Here is a 15403-nt window from a genome sequence, read left to right as displayed (position 1 = left end):
CACTCCCAAGTATTTCTAGTACACACTGTATTAGAAACAGAAATACTATCAGAGGCAAAATTCTAACTATATGGCAATAGGAAATGAACATAGGAAAACTAGCTGTAGAGAAAAGAAGCTGCGATGCAGGATACAGTGGGAACAGCGAAAGGAGACAGCATAGGCAAGAAAAGGACCGTGTGAAAAACATGGGAGTTTGGTAATAGAAGAGTAATGCTACAAGCACATTTTAAAATTTAAATTTTTCTCTTTCCTTTTCTTTTCCTTATAAAATGCAGATAAAGATTTGATAATTGCAATCTTCTTTCTAATCTTCATTCCAACCATTCATTTCAAAACTTGACTTAAAAAAAAAAATTTAAAATCTGCTATCACCTCAAGTGTGCAATTTCAAGAGCTGTCATGATTCAGTTAACGACTCCCTTTTCCTGCTCCCCCCCACCCCCATAAAGTAACTTGGATGGAGTGCCAGACTGCTCAGAGAGGGTGTAATCACATTGCCTCTGATAGCTGGACTACAAAGCATATAAGCCCTTTAGTTAAAACAGTAGGAGGTTGTGTTTTTGAATGAAACATTGACCAGGTAGTCACAGCCAGCAATCTGAATGACTAACATGACGTTTATGTAGCCAAAGAATCAGCCTCCTTAATGTAAGCAACCCATCTGACTACAAAGTTTCCTGTGCATTTTCATGATAATTTTTAAATATTTTGTTTTTCTTCAAATGAAGGAAGAATGTTTTTGTTGTTAAAGGTAAATTCTAATCCCAGTTCTTCCACGACTATTTGGGGTGATTTTGGGCAAGTCACTTAGTTTTACAAAATACTGTACCTAAAATACAAATACTGAATTAAACAAAAAAACGTGGATGTTTAATTCAATATTTAGATTTTTAAACATCTAAGTAGACACTTGTCAACATATTGCTCTCTGCTTGGCAGTTAACCTACATGTGGATGAAAATAATAAACCCACAGCTTTACTGCATACTAGTGCCTTGTATTTCAGAATAAAATCTTAAAAGTAATATTTTGAATGATGCAAAGTGCAGAGTCCCCTATACACCAGATCTTTGCGTATACTTGTGTAGGCACTGAAGGCCAAAGTGTTTCAGTGGAGATCTCAGGACAGGATGCTACTCTATCTTGGCCCAATTCGGGTTGGTCTCTGGTCAAACTAGAGAGGTGTTCAATTAATAAAGGTAATTTAACATTGTAAAATTATTTAGGATACCTTTGGGTAGTCTCTTACAAGGAAGGAGGTCTTTAAATACAGTACTATTTATTAGTTTTAATCCTTACTAAACTAATTATAAGCGATTCTGAACTTAAAGCACCTACACAAATTACCAAAGCCACACCCAAACCCCGATGGCACTCACACCAGCTGGCCCTCCAGACCTTGCCTTCAGGCCCTTCTCCCACAACCTCAGTTGGCTGAACAATACCCAGCCAATATGCCTCTGAAACACACTCAGGAAACAATTGGTATGCACTCATGCTTCATACCATCCATATCTTTGCCCTGATGTCCCACCCCGACGCCAAATGGCAGGACCTGCTGCCACCTAAGGAGGGCTTGGCTATACTTCACTCTGGTCCTACAACCCTTCTAGGATACTAGCTGGTGGCACCTTCATGGAATCATGAGCACAGACGTGTACCTGGCATGGTTCAAGAACTCCCCTGACATCTGTCCTTTCTGTGGCCAGAGGGAGACCTTGGCATACTTCTATGTAAAGTGTGTCAGATTGCAGACTTTCTTCTAGCTTCTCTAGAACCTCTTATGGAGATTCTGGCTGCACTGTCTTCCACACTTCCTTATCCTAGTACACCCCATCCCTGAGCCCACAAAGTCAAGAGACCTCATAATCAACCTCCTCCTAGTGCTGGCCAAGTCAGCCATCCATCACAGTAGGAGAAGGAAGCTGAACGGCGCGGGGGTGCTCTGTGACTGTGTGGCCTAATTCTCGTCCCTTATCTGCTCAAATCTCTGGGTAGAGTTCCTCTGAAGAGCATCCACTATCTCCTTAGATTCCTTTGAGGAGTAGTGGGAACTGTCTGGCATTCTCTGCTTGGTGCGTCCCCATCCCCCAATGATCCCTCATTATTACCCTCTGATGTCACTCCTGTCACTTTTTTAATTTGTTGTCCTCTTGATGCCTGGGTCCGTGGTTCCTCAATGTTAATTGAGGGGGAAGGTCTTTTGTTTTGGGTAGGCCTACGCCTGCCCACCCTCAGTGCTTCAAACAGTATCCACACCAACTCTGAAAGTCTGAATCCAAACTTTGCAGGTTTACTACCCAGGCACTTCCTTTCAAAAATAACTGTGTAGACACACAGATTAAGGACAAAACTCTGGAACCAATGCACACCCTAGTGAGCAAACCCTAGCGAGCACCTAATCACTCAAGTAGTTTCACTGGGTTTCCAATGAGAGGCCTCCACAATATGGCCTGAAGAAAAATAAAAAAACCAAAAATAATAGGTTGTGTTTATAAACAACAAATCATGCAAAATTGATAGATATATAAAATAATTAGTCAAGCAATTTTTATAAGGCCTCACAAAATGTTAACTTGAAGTTTAAATTATATTTGTCTTAGATATAAGGCCTGTTACATGGCTTGAAAGCTAGATAAAGGACTGCAAACAAAAGGTTAACACACTCCCCAAGACAGCAGCAGTAGAGCTTCAGAGAGTTAGTAGGGTTTGGGAAGGGGGTAGAGCTGAGACTAACCCACTCTGGGTCCTGTAACTGAGTGGAGGAAGCCAACAGTAGGTGAGATCTGCTGATGGCAATTCTCCAGCTTTACCTTTCACTTCTGTGCAGCACAGGAGCTTTTTAAACCCGTCTTAGAGAAAAGTCTAGAAGGAAGGGGAGAATTTGAGGAAATAGGGTTGAATCAAAGTGCTGTTTCCTTTGATGCAGTTTCAGTAGACTCCCACAAGAAAGTCACAGAACAACAACTGACACAGCATAAGTGTGTTATGTTGAACTGTCCAGTTCAATGTATGTAAATATGATACAACATCTCTCAATTCCCATGTCTCATCCTCTCCCTCCTCATTCACGCTTTTTTGGGTGGTATCTTCAAAGTTTCTTGGTGGTAGTAGTGCAAGGGGCCTGTACACTCTGAGATTATGGTCCTTCGTTCAATGCTCTGTCCGATACGCACACACAAACAATATTAGCCATTGCAGAGAGTTCTCCTGCAATTAGTACTCTGCTTGCTGGTGTAGGAGTGGAAAATGGCCCAGAAGTCATAGCAGATGCCAAACCATGCTGTTATGACCTATGGGTTGAGAGTCAAAATTCTGTTGCCTTGCACAGAAACATGTTACACCTCTACCCCAATATAACACGACCTGATATAACACAGGTTTGCAAACAATGTGGTAAAGCTCTGACACACTGCTCTGAGCAGTGTGTTAAGGGTGCTGGGCCAGGCTGGGGCTGAGGGGTTGGATAAGGGACAGAGGGTCTCGGGGTGGTCAGGGGCTCCCCCTCAGTGTCTAGGAGGCAGGAGCTGTGGGGGGAGAATTTTGGGGGCCCCGCAATCCCAGAGTGGCCCAGGAGATTAGCGGGGGGCTAGGAGCAGCCCACTCTACATCCCTCGCCCCGGTCCCAGCTGAGTCACTCGGGGGAGGGGCTTGAGGCAAGGGATCCCCCCGCACTCACCGGCAGAAGCGGGGCAGCCCGGCCCCAGACCGCTCCACTCCATCAGCTCCCAGTGCTCTGCTTCCCGCCACAGGTGAGTGCGGGACCTTTCCCCAACTCCACCCCCCCCCAGTGACATGGCTCTGGCTGGGGAAAGGAAAGCGGAGCGGGCTGGGCCGCATCACTCCACTTCCCGCCGCTGGTGAGTGCGGAGGACATCCTTTCCCCAACCTCCCCACTCTCACCAGCAGTGGGATGCGGAGCAGCCTGGCCCTGGCCTGCTCTACTCTGCCAGCTCCCAGCTGCAGCGCTCTGCTTCCCATCACCGGTGAGTACGGGGGGTATCCTTTTCCTAACCTCCCTGCACTCACCGGCGGTGGGAAGTGAAGTGCCACGGCTGGAAGGTGACGGAGTGGAGCAGGCTGAGGCCACGTTGCTTTGCTTCCCACCACTGCTCCTTAAGTGCCTGTCAGGGGGCGGGGGCTGTGGAGAGGGGTCAGAGCAGTCAAGGGACAGAGAGCAGGGAGGTTGGGTAGGGGGTGGGGTCCTGGAGGTGATTAGGGACAGGAGTCTCTGGAGGGGGCAGTCAGGGAGCAACGAACGGGGGGAGGGGGCAGAGCAAGTTCAATATAACGTGGTCTCACCTATAATGCGGTGAGATTTTTTGTCTCCCAAGATCTGCATTATATTGCGGTAGAGGTGTATACAGATACTCACACCTAGGTGCTCATGAATATACAGTTAGCAAATTTCACTCTCTCAATCAAATAATGAAAAGGACCTCTATGATAACACACTGCAATATTCTAGACCTCATTATATATTTTTAGTTGACAGAAAAGAATAAAGACAAACTATGTAACATAATCAAATCTTCCCCCAATAAACAATAAATTACTTATATTTATACCAAATAGAGCAAAATGCAGCCAGAAAAACAAAGATAAAAATGCAATATCAAAATTATATTCTCGACAAAGCCTAAAATGTTAAGTAGAGCACCTGTTTGTGTGCAACAAAGGTTTTGTATGAAAGGGGGGAAGGCACAACAAAACAGTACACAGGCTTTTTACAGGATGTGTTTTTTGCAAGGACTATAATACATGTTTTTAATCTATGAAACATTTGGGACCAAAAAATCAATTTGTACCATTTTTTAAGACAGAATAGTTTTAAAGTTTGTAATCCAGTTTCTACAATATAAATCTGCACAAAACTAACAGCACAGGGCTTTAGGCTTTTTCTGGGAATATAAAATATGCAAAATCCTACCAGGCCATATTGCCATGGGCTGTGTTGTCAAGGTGACAGAGTAGCTCTAGGGTTTGAGTGTTGCTTGATGAATCATCAGGGGATTCATGACTGCCTGATTCCAATTCCTTCGGCATCCTCCAAACAGCCGCACATGTCATGACTTTACTGTCTGAAGCTAAGCAACAGAGGATAACGTCAACAGATCATTGTACAGGAGACATACTGTATACATACATCAACATCTATGCAAATCTTTAAGCAATGCACATCTGCTGTTTAAAATATCATATTAAGCTGAATTCAAAGAACATACAACACAGATAAAGGTGCAGACCTCAAGTCAGCAATCAGTTTACCGCAGAACTCATAATTAGCATACATTTAACCCACTTTTCCATGTTTTAAAGTCAAAATTCAGTTTTGATGAAAATAAATTTTCCAAGCCCCATTCCCCATATGTTCCTTTCAATTAATGTTAGAAATGAAAATGACCCCTTCTCAAGCGTATAGTTTGCACCTTAACAGTAATAATTTAGCCACAATTTTAAAATTTCTTCATGTGGATTTGCTGGGTTATCCCCAGTTTGCATGTATGGCACTAAGTCACATCCTTTGCTGTGAAAGACTGTTCAGCAAAAAGACTTCTCCTCTAAACATATTCGCATTCAAATTCCTTCCTTTAATTCCAGCTATAAAAACACAGTTTCCAAAAAAGACAAATACAGGATTTATTTTTATTTTTTTTAAAAAAGCAGCAACAGCTCTTTAAACCCCTTTATGCTTAAATTTGCCTTTTACAAAAATGATGATGTAGCAAAATATAGGCGTAGCTCTGAAAGCAGTCTATCAGCACTATAGGGAAAAGAATGTTGTGTAGCCCATCTTCATTACCTTGCACCATGTGTAGCAATTTGCATTAGTGCAAAGTGGGTGTAAGCATTACTAGATCAGAATGGCAATAATTCGCAACCACTCTGCACTGGTGCAAATTGCTATGCAACAAAGAATCTGGTTCAAGGTCAACAAGGGAATAGCAGAGGGATGGGCAAACCTTTTGGCCCGGGGGCCACATCTGGGAATAGAAATTGTATGGCGGGCCATAAACGCTCACAAAATTGGGGTTGGGGTGTGGAAGGGGGTGAGTGCTCTGGTTGGGGTTGTCGGCTCCAGGGTGGGGCCAGAAATTAGGAGTTCAGGGTGCAGGAGCGGGCTGCAGGCTGGGGCGGAGGGGTTCGGAGGGCGGGAAGGGGATCAGGATTGGGGCAGGGGGTTGGTGCTCCAGAGCAGGCCAGGGATGCAGGCTCCGGGCTGCACTTAACTCAAGCGGCTCCTGGAACCGCTGCGACGCGGCTCTGCACGCTGCCCCGTCTGCAGGTGCTGCCTCTGCAGCAACCTTTGGCCACAGTTTCCGACCAATGGCAGCTGCGGGGGTGGCACTTGGGGTGGGGACAGTGTGCAGAGCAGGAGCCAGAGTGGGGCCATACTGCTGTTTCTGGGAGCGGCCCCAGATCCTGCTCCCCAGCTGGGGCACCTGAGTGGGGTAAGTCCCAGATCCCGCTTCCCAGCGGGAGCTTGAGGGATGGATGAAAACGGCTGGTGGGCCAGATCCGGCTCGTGGGTTGTAGTTTGCCCACCCCTGGAACAGCAGGTCAGTACAAGATACTGCTGCACACAAAAATCCTACTATTGATGGCAATAGTGAGGAGACCACTAATAGTAGGGGATTGGGTTGGGGGGCAGTTTGGGGAAGACTGTATCCCTATTAAAATGGTCTATGTGAAAATCCAATAGGTAAGTAATGGTTACTTTTTAAAAAAACATTTCCTTTGAAGAGTTGCTTTGTATTAGGAACTGAGAGACTAGGGACTTCTTTCTGAGTACATATGACTGATTTTAGTCTGGAGCTATGAACTGAGGTGATTCTGCTGACTTTGAGAATTAAGGGAAAGGAAACAGGAACAACTGTACTACAAAACAGTATCTTGGACTAAGATGTCAGCAACATGGATACAGAAACCAAACAAGTTCACATTACAAAGCAGTTTCAAGCAAATATATAAATACGGCATACAAACTACTTCCCCAGGGACAGAAGAGGGTAAGCATTTAATCCAAAATAATTAATAATAAATAAGAAATCTTAGTTATCTGTGAGATACATGAAAAGTAACTACATAAAAATTGGATGAAATTAGGAAAGACCTATGGAAGATGATGATAATCACTTCAAAGGAGGATGGCTAAAGGGGAGGCTTAATTTACTATGCAGACTTCAGAACTTGTTATCTGGCAAATGTATACACTCGGGTTGTGACAAGAACAGAGTCTACAATTTGTACATGAATTTGGTCGAAGAGGCGATTTGGAATCACGACAGTGTTGGACAATCCCCTTTCATCTGTTGCTGTGCAAAGAGACCTGTTCTAATTGTAGTGCATGCTGAGTGATTGATCAATATTTAAAACTCACCTAATAGTATACAAAATTCCCCACTTCAATTCAATAGAGGTACTGAACAAAAAAGAAAAAGCAACTCAATATTGCTATTTTTTTTACCAAATGGTAAAGCAGTGCACCTAACACGCTAAGCAGCTCCGCTATACAAATAAAAATAAAAAACTACTCACTTAAGCTAAATGTACAATAAGTTCTGTGAAGACATCATTTCTTGAGAATGCTATGTTTGTGTACTCAGTAACAGCTATGAGAAAGCATATTTTTTTTTAAAAAAAAGCAAGCACCTGGAGGCTGTCTCACTACCACTGAGATGCACAGAGAACCATGAAAGGTGTAAGAAGCTCAGAAGAGACCATGGCACATAGACTTTCCAGAGACTTAACTAGGGTGAAGATCCATAGCACCTGTGGGGAGAAAATGGCAAGTGATTTTCAGCTAGATTCTTTTGGGAGGAATTTGGGAGAGTGGCGAGTTTGGTATAGTCTTTGGTAGAAGTGGTGGTGGTTTGTTTTTGTGGCAAACTACCTATGACTAAGTTTGTCTAAAAGGTAAAGATCATGACAAACTCCTCCTGCCCTACCCCACATCAAAGGATGAGGCAGACCAGCACATTACCACTTTTTGCTTTAAAAAATTTAAACCCTCTTTAACATCACTTCATTTCTTTGTCTGGGTCTACTAGATGATCCACTGTTATTATTTAGATTACAGTAGTGTAACCCACACACCTTCTGGGTGTGGTGTTCTATCCCATCTAGTAGCACGAAGACCACCTAGAGAGCCTACAGTTAACAGCCAGTTGGCTTTTAGCTCATGCACTAAGCTCCAGAGGTCCCAGGTTTGATCACACCCGCTGATGACCAGGGTCTGTCGGCGTTACAGTAGCATCCAAGTGTGCTAGGCACTAAACATACACAGAAAGCCTTGTTTCCACCTGAAGAGCTTATAGTCTAAAAACAGACATTTTCCTTCAATCATCTCCAGACTGCAGTGGCTATAACCAGAAAAGAGTCGACCCTAAATGAGCTGGTCAACTGAGACAGTGCACATATGCAGCTTCACACCATCTATTATTTACTGAAAAACATGGTGGAGAACAACTGCACTCTGATAATTTCCTGTTCCATGAAACCCAAAGTAGAAATGCTGGCTGTGGAACAGAGGAGTCCAGGAGAGATTGTGATCTGAATTTGAACCCTCTGAAGTTAACCCATACTCTGAACATGTAAGCAAGACTCATCAGTCAAGCATCTAAGAAAGAGAATTCTCCTTAACACTTCAGTGCACTCCCATTTGGTGCCATATTTCCAGCTGCAGCCAAACCTTGATGCTTTAGAAGATAGCAAAAAAACAAACCAAAACAAAAACAATACCAAAAAAAAACCGAGAATACGTCTGGCCAATTGTGCAAAGGGAAAAATTCCTTCAAGAACCCTGCAGACGCTCAGTTTACGCCCTAAAGCATAAGATTTTAATATATGATTTTGTTCGATTCATCTCAGCAAAGACAGGATTTTAAGCTCTGCAAAAGGTATCTGGGATTTTAATTTTAATCTCTGAGTATTTCTGCAATGTTGAGTCTAAGGAAGCTAGTATAACTTGTCAGTTGGAGCCCCACTTAAGCTAGTCTCATGAGTTTTGGATTTCATCAAGACAATGCAAAAGCCAGAATCACACAGATGCTTTGAAGAGTAAACAAAAATAATTTTTAATAGCAAAGAAAGGCACCTAAAGACTGGGGGAAGAATTTGAAGCAGGGCAAAGTTATCAAAAGCACCTAAGTAATTTTACCTGCAGCCACCAATAAAGAAAACCCACTTAAGTTTCAAGTGTGTGCAGTAACTGGGCAAAGATACTATCTAACTATAGTAACTATAAATGCTGTCAAGACCAAGCTGGAAATGTGCCTCACTATTGTATGCACAGGAGACTCCACTGGGTGGTGAAAGCATAAAGGTATATCATACTACCACATCTTGCAGACTTAGCTATGCCATTCCTTGGAGCTCAGTATACAGCGTCCCTTCTGAGAGGCTGTTTATTTACTTTGATATGATGTATATCAGCTGCAATTTGTTCTCTCAAAGTGCAAGAGAGGCTTATCTTTTTGAAATGTAATTTGACCAGGATAGATTTACTGTATTAACAGCTGTTATGCTGTAGTACTTACTTGAAGCAGCAATTTTTTAGCTATTTGATTTTCATCTTAAACTGTTCTAAGCTTTCTACATTAGTGCATATCTTTATCATTCAGTGTTAGCATTAAAACTATCAAACACTTAAAAGGGGTCCCTCTAGCTGAGAAGTTATTTGTCCCTGTTCACTATAGGTACATCTACACAACCTGTTGCAGCGTCCCTCACAGCCCATGCTGTCAGACTTGGGCTAGTGAGGCTCGAGCTAGCACTCTAAACATGGCTGTGGAGACAGTGCTTTGAAATTAGGGCTCAGGCTGAATCTCGGGCTCTGGAGCCCGAGTCCAGCAAACCCAAATCTGTGGATTAGGGCTAGGAGGCTCACTGCCACCAGCTGTGTAGATGTACCTAAAGGAGGAACTAATTCAGCTATTTAACCATCTCTGGTTCAAATTTACAGAAACTGAAATGAGAAACTTCTATCCATCATTTATCAAGATTAAAAATGACCTATTGTGAGATTACTCCCTCTTCTCCGCGCTATAATGGAAAAAAGCATCAACTTCACTGTAATGACAATATTTCCTAAAATTTAATATTTACTAAAAATGGTCTCCCCAATGCTAAGGAGATGGAAGAATCTGAATTTAAAGGATGGCAACTCTTCACTTTGTAAGGCAAATCCTTTTGTATGTACCTAACAGATGCTAAAAGGTCTAAAGCAGAAAGGTGGCTCAGATTTTCATGTGTAAAAAGGTATAACATTGCACACCAGCTTCACTTCATTTGGAAGTGGCTAGGGGATGAAATACAGTATGCATCAAAGAGGGGGAGTTTTCTTGGGACTATACCACTAGCTTGCATAGTAGATGCACAAAATCCCCAAGCATATCATCTTCAAAGACGCAAAGAGTCCTGTGGCACCTTATAGACTAACAGACGTATTGGAGCAAGAGCTTTCGTGGGTGAATATCCACTTCGTTGGATGCATCCAACGAAGTGGGTATTCACCCACGAAAGCTCATGCTCCAATACGTCTGTTAGTCTATAAGGTGCCACAGGACTCTGTTGCTTTTACAGATCTAGACTAACACGGCAGCCTCTCTGATCTTAAAAGACTTTATTCATAGATGGAATTGGAAATGCTCACGGAAACTGACGGCCCAGTGTCAAGCTATGGTCTATTCTCAAGAACTGTATGTTCCTTGCAAGCCTTACTAGTTCTATTTTTAAATTTTGAAGGTATGCTGAAATTAGATGCTTCGCTGAAATCACTGGTGTAGAAGAACTTAATTCAGAGCACTTTTCATCCTTCCTTACACTCATTTTAATGTACTTATACACAGCTAACAATTCATTCCCAGAGGTGTGAAACCAAAATGGAATTCTCATGGCCTCACATTGAAGTTATTTTATGTATGCCTAGTCTAAACCCAGGTTAAATTTCCCTTTTATATAAGGTATTTAAAAACAGATAGTTTTCTCTCTGGTGAAAGATCCAGGAAGGCCTGGAATAGATTGTAAAGTGTCAACCCATTATTACAGATGGAGTAAAGTTCTATTGTGGATCATAACTCCTCAAATCAAATAATCAGCAGCTACAGATCTACAGGAGACTCAGTATAGAATAGCTCAACCCACATATGAACAAGACTCGCATGGCTACCTTCTCAATGGATATACAACAAGGGGATCACTAACTGTACAGTACTTGCAGAAGGGGCCGTACATCCATACGTTTCATGCCCACATTACTTAGGAAGTCTCTCATTACTTTAATAATTTTAAATTTTCCATTCTTACTACTATTGAACAGTATCACTTCAGCCCTTGAATTTGTCCTGTTCCCTTAGAAAAGATGTGAACCTGCACCTACATACAAATAGAAATGTATATTTCAGGGGTCAGCAACCTTTCAGACGTGGTATGACAAGTTTTCATTTATTCACTCTAATTTAAGGTTTCGTGAGCCAGTAATTCATTTTAACGTTTTTAGAAGGTCTCTCTCTATAAGTCTATAAACTATTATTGTATGTAAAGTAAAAAGTTTTTCAAAATGTTTAAGAAGCTTCATTTAAAATTAAATTAAAATGCAGATCTTATCAGTTTAGTGCAGTGGTTCTTAACCTGAGGTGCACGCACCCCCTGGGGCAGGGCCAGTGCAAGGATATTTTGCGCCCTAAGTGAAACTTCCACTTGCGCCCCCTCCTTGCACATTGATTCATTGAGGGGCAAATCCCAACGAGCCTTTATACACCCCAGGGGCCAGCCGTGCCCAGGGGCTGCTCTCCAGACCACATTCCCCCCTCCCCGCCCCCTGAACTCCCCTGGACGGTGCACAGACCACCCTCCCCTGCAAGCCCTCCGCACCCAACTCTGGTGGCCCCCGCCCCAAGTCCACCACTGGCTTTGCCAGGCTTGGGCAACTGCAGCAGCTCGGCAGGGAGAAGCCACCTTCTGGAGGCACCGGAGAGCCAGCACGTCCTGCTTGCAGCAGCAGTGAGCCCCAGCCATGGAGAAGCCGGCGTGATGCAGGGGGGCAGCAGCCCTGCAAAGGCAGTGGTGCTGCTAGCAGGGAGCAGCCGCTCCCCCCCAGCCCCTCCTGCCCCCGGGAGCTCCTACAGGCTGCAGTGGATGTATGCGGGCTTCAGCCCCCATGCACGCCCCCCAGCTCCCTCCTCGCCTAGGGTTACCATATTTCAACAGTCAAAAAAGAGGGGCGAGCCCTGCCCTAGCCCCACCCCCATCACTCCCTCCCACTTCCCACTCTGACTGCCATCAGAACCCCCAACCCTCCTCCCTGCTCCTTGTACCCTGACTGCCCCCTCCTGGGTCCCCTGCCCCTAACTGCCTCCCAGAACCCCACCCCCTACCTAAGCCTTCCTGCTCCTTGTCCCCTGACTGCCCACTCCTTAGACCCCCCCACCCTAACTGCCCCCCCCGGACCCTACCCTCTACCCATCCTCTGACTGCCCCAACCCTTATTCATACCTCCACCCCCAGACAGACCCCCCGGGACTCCCACACCCTATCCAACCACTCCCCGCCCCCTGACAGGGTTCCCAGAACTCCCGACCCATCCAATCCTCCCTCTGCTCCCTGACTGCCCCCCAGGACTCCCCTAACCATGGCCATGCCGGTCAGACACTGGCTCCACATGGAGGCAAAACATGCTGCCAGGCTGCTGTGTGCATAGCCCCTCCCCTGGAGAGTTTTGAGGCAGTGGGAGGTGGGGAGCTGTGGGAGGGGCAGCGGCTCACAATTCCGGGAGCTGCAGAACCCAAGCGCGGTGAGCCAGGGGGCATGCCTGCCCGGGCTGTGGCGCAGTGTCCCCCCCGGAGGGTGCTCCTGCAGTGGATGCATGCAGGCGGCGGTCCCCATACACCTCCTGGCTCCCCATTGCTGTGCTCAGCTCTGCGGCTCCTGTGAGAGTGTGAGCCACTGCCACCACCCCTTCTGCAGCAGGCTCAGGGCTCTGTGCCCCGGTGGCTCACACTCCCGGGAGCCACAGAACCCGAGCGTGGTGAGGTGGGAGCTGGGGGATGGGCCTGCTGCCGGTCTGGGGTCCTGGCCACCGGCCACGCTCAGCCTCCTGCCGACCTGGGGTTCCATTCACTCAGCCGGCAGCGGGCTGAGCAGGGCCAGCAGCCGGGATCCCAGCTGGCAGCTGCGTGCCAAGCAAAATTGGCTCGTGTGCCATAGGTTGCCGACCCCTGGTATATCTCATTATGCAAGATGCCAACCTATGGCATTCCCTTTGGAGATCTCTGCTACAACCTTAACTCTCCCCAGTTGGACACGCAAATAGCTTTTTACCACCTTCTCACATTCTATTTTTCAGATACAATATCAAACATTTTTTCTATAACTTTATACTCATGCAGTACTCATCATGTTACACAGTTAAATAATGATTTCTAATATACTTGACTTAAACCTGAAAATCTTTTCTTTCTAAAACTATGTAATTTTCAATATTTTTGTTTATTTTTAGAAAAGTACAAAACAAAAAGTGGAGATTTAAATGAATATAGGAGTTATTACTGATATTTAGATAAAAAATGCAAACATAAAAGGCTATTGCATTGGACCTTTAAGGTTCTTTCTTTAAAGTCACTTAATCATCAGCCACATAGCATATCTACATTAAAGGACTTTTCATCTCCATTGATGGCAGCCCATGTGTAAATATACGGCTATAGTGACTTCTACAGTTTGTTTTTACACTACCATAACCTGCTGACATTCTCTTTGACTAGCCACCATTGGAACATCTATCTTCATGAACCTTATGAGGTACACTCAAAAGAAACTACTCTCCTACTCACCTTAAGAAGTCTGTAGAATAGAGTCCCTCAGTAAACCTTAAAGAGGTCTGAAATCTTACCTTACCAAAACCTCAGTAAATGAGGCAAGGACTTCTACTGAACCTTTGCCACATTCCCTGCTCATCTTACAAGACTGAGCCCTTGTCTCACTCACTGTACACCTTGTATACATTTTTCTCTGCAGATCTATTTTACTTAAGCGCACACATACAGCGTGGCCTCGTTTAGCTGCACACTTTACAGAGTGAGAAAACTCAGTGCAAAATGTACTGGCATGCACAGAATGCAATTTTCAGTGGGTCACAATTCAGTTAAATCAATACCAATTTGCAGTGGAGTACTCAAAAGCCCTTCTCAATGAGGGCTATTTCCATGCTATTTCAATTTTCCACCACTACAGCTGCTCAAAAAGAAGTTACAAGAATGTGTTGTAAACATGTGACGCATCCTATTTTCTCACCCCAAACATGCTCCCTCTTGGACTCCAAAACAGTTGAATAATATTTGTTCCAACTCAAAGTATTCCCCTTTGAGAAGAGGTCAAGGCTAAAAGAAAAAATTGAGTCTAAAAGGTGAATACTTCAGAAAGTTATAAGTAACGATAAGAGTTAACGGAGAAAGTTATGTGTAATCTTAGCTACTAGTCCGCTGCTGCTCCTGCTTTACAGTACAGCAATCCAGCGGCTCTCAACCTTTCCAGACTACTGTACCCCTTTCAGTAGTCTGATTTGTCTTATCTACCCCAAGTTTCACCTCACACTTAAAATCTGTAAAAACTATAAAAACACAAAAAAGTGTCACAGCACACTCTTACTGAAAGTGTGCTTACTTTCTCATTTTTAACCATATAACTATAAAATAAATCAATTGGAATATAAATATTGTACTTATATTTCAGTGTACAGTATATAGAGCAGTATAAACAAGTAGTTGTCTGTATGAAATTTTAGTTTGTACTGGCTTCACTAGTGCTTTTTATGTAGCCTGTTGTAAAATTAGGTAAATATCTAGATGAGCTGATGTACCCCCAGAAGACCTCTGTGTACTCCAGAAGTACACATACCCCTGGTTGAGAACTAAGTTAGTAATCAACCCACTTAACCAAACATAAGCTGGAATGCAGTAGTCTCTGTACATGCCTCTACAATGCTACACTAACATCTAGGAGCTGGAAGCAAACGAAAAATGTCAACGAAGAAACACAGAACTGATTCCAGATGTATATATTTGATCAGGCCACTGGGAAAGACTTCCTCTTTATGAAAAGTGACATGGGACCTATTATAGATTCATAGAGTTTAAAGCCAAAAGGAACTGTTGCAATCCAGTGATTTTCAACCAGGGAGCGCAGACTATATCTAAGATTTCCAAAGGGTCTGCATCTCCATTTTAAATTTTTTAGGGGTCCGCAAATGAAAAAAGGTTGAAAAAAATCACTGACCTAGTTTGACCTTGTCATAAACAGATAGCTAAGGGTTAATGTTTCTTTTACCTGTTAAGGGTTAACAAAGGGAACCAAACACCTGACCAGAGGACCAATCAGGAAACCGGATTTTTCAAAGTGAGGG

At 44.0% G+C, this 15403-nt stretch overlaps 1 protein-coding gene across 3 annotated transcripts in view; it reads right to left on the bottom strand.

Moving 5' to 3' along the window:
* Window positions 1-15403, bottom strand: part of EIPR1 (EARP complex and GARP complex interacting protein 1) — a 208845-nt gene that overhangs the window by 94235 nt on the left and 99207 nt on the right. For 2 of the 3 annotated variants that reach the window (XM_032791087.2, XM_075063693.1), the window contains one exon: window positions 4934-5090. The exons of the other annotated variant lie outside the window; for it this stretch is intronic. In XM_032791087.2, coding sequence (XP_032646978.1) covers window positions 4934-5090 — 157 coding nt within the window. The remainder of the gene's footprint in view (window positions 1-4933; window positions 5091-15403) is intronic. 3 annotated transcript variants of the gene reach the window in all.

Source organism: Chelonoidis abingdonii, chromosome 3, assembly GCF_003597395.2.
Source record: "Chelonoidis abingdonii isolate Lonesome George chromosome 3, CheloAbing_2.0, whole genome shotgun sequence".
NCBI classification, from domain to species: domain Eukaryota; kingdom Metazoa; phylum Chordata; order Testudines; family Testudinidae; genus Chelonoidis; species Chelonoidis abingdonii.
This window is presented reverse-complemented; position numbering and strand designations above follow the sequence as displayed.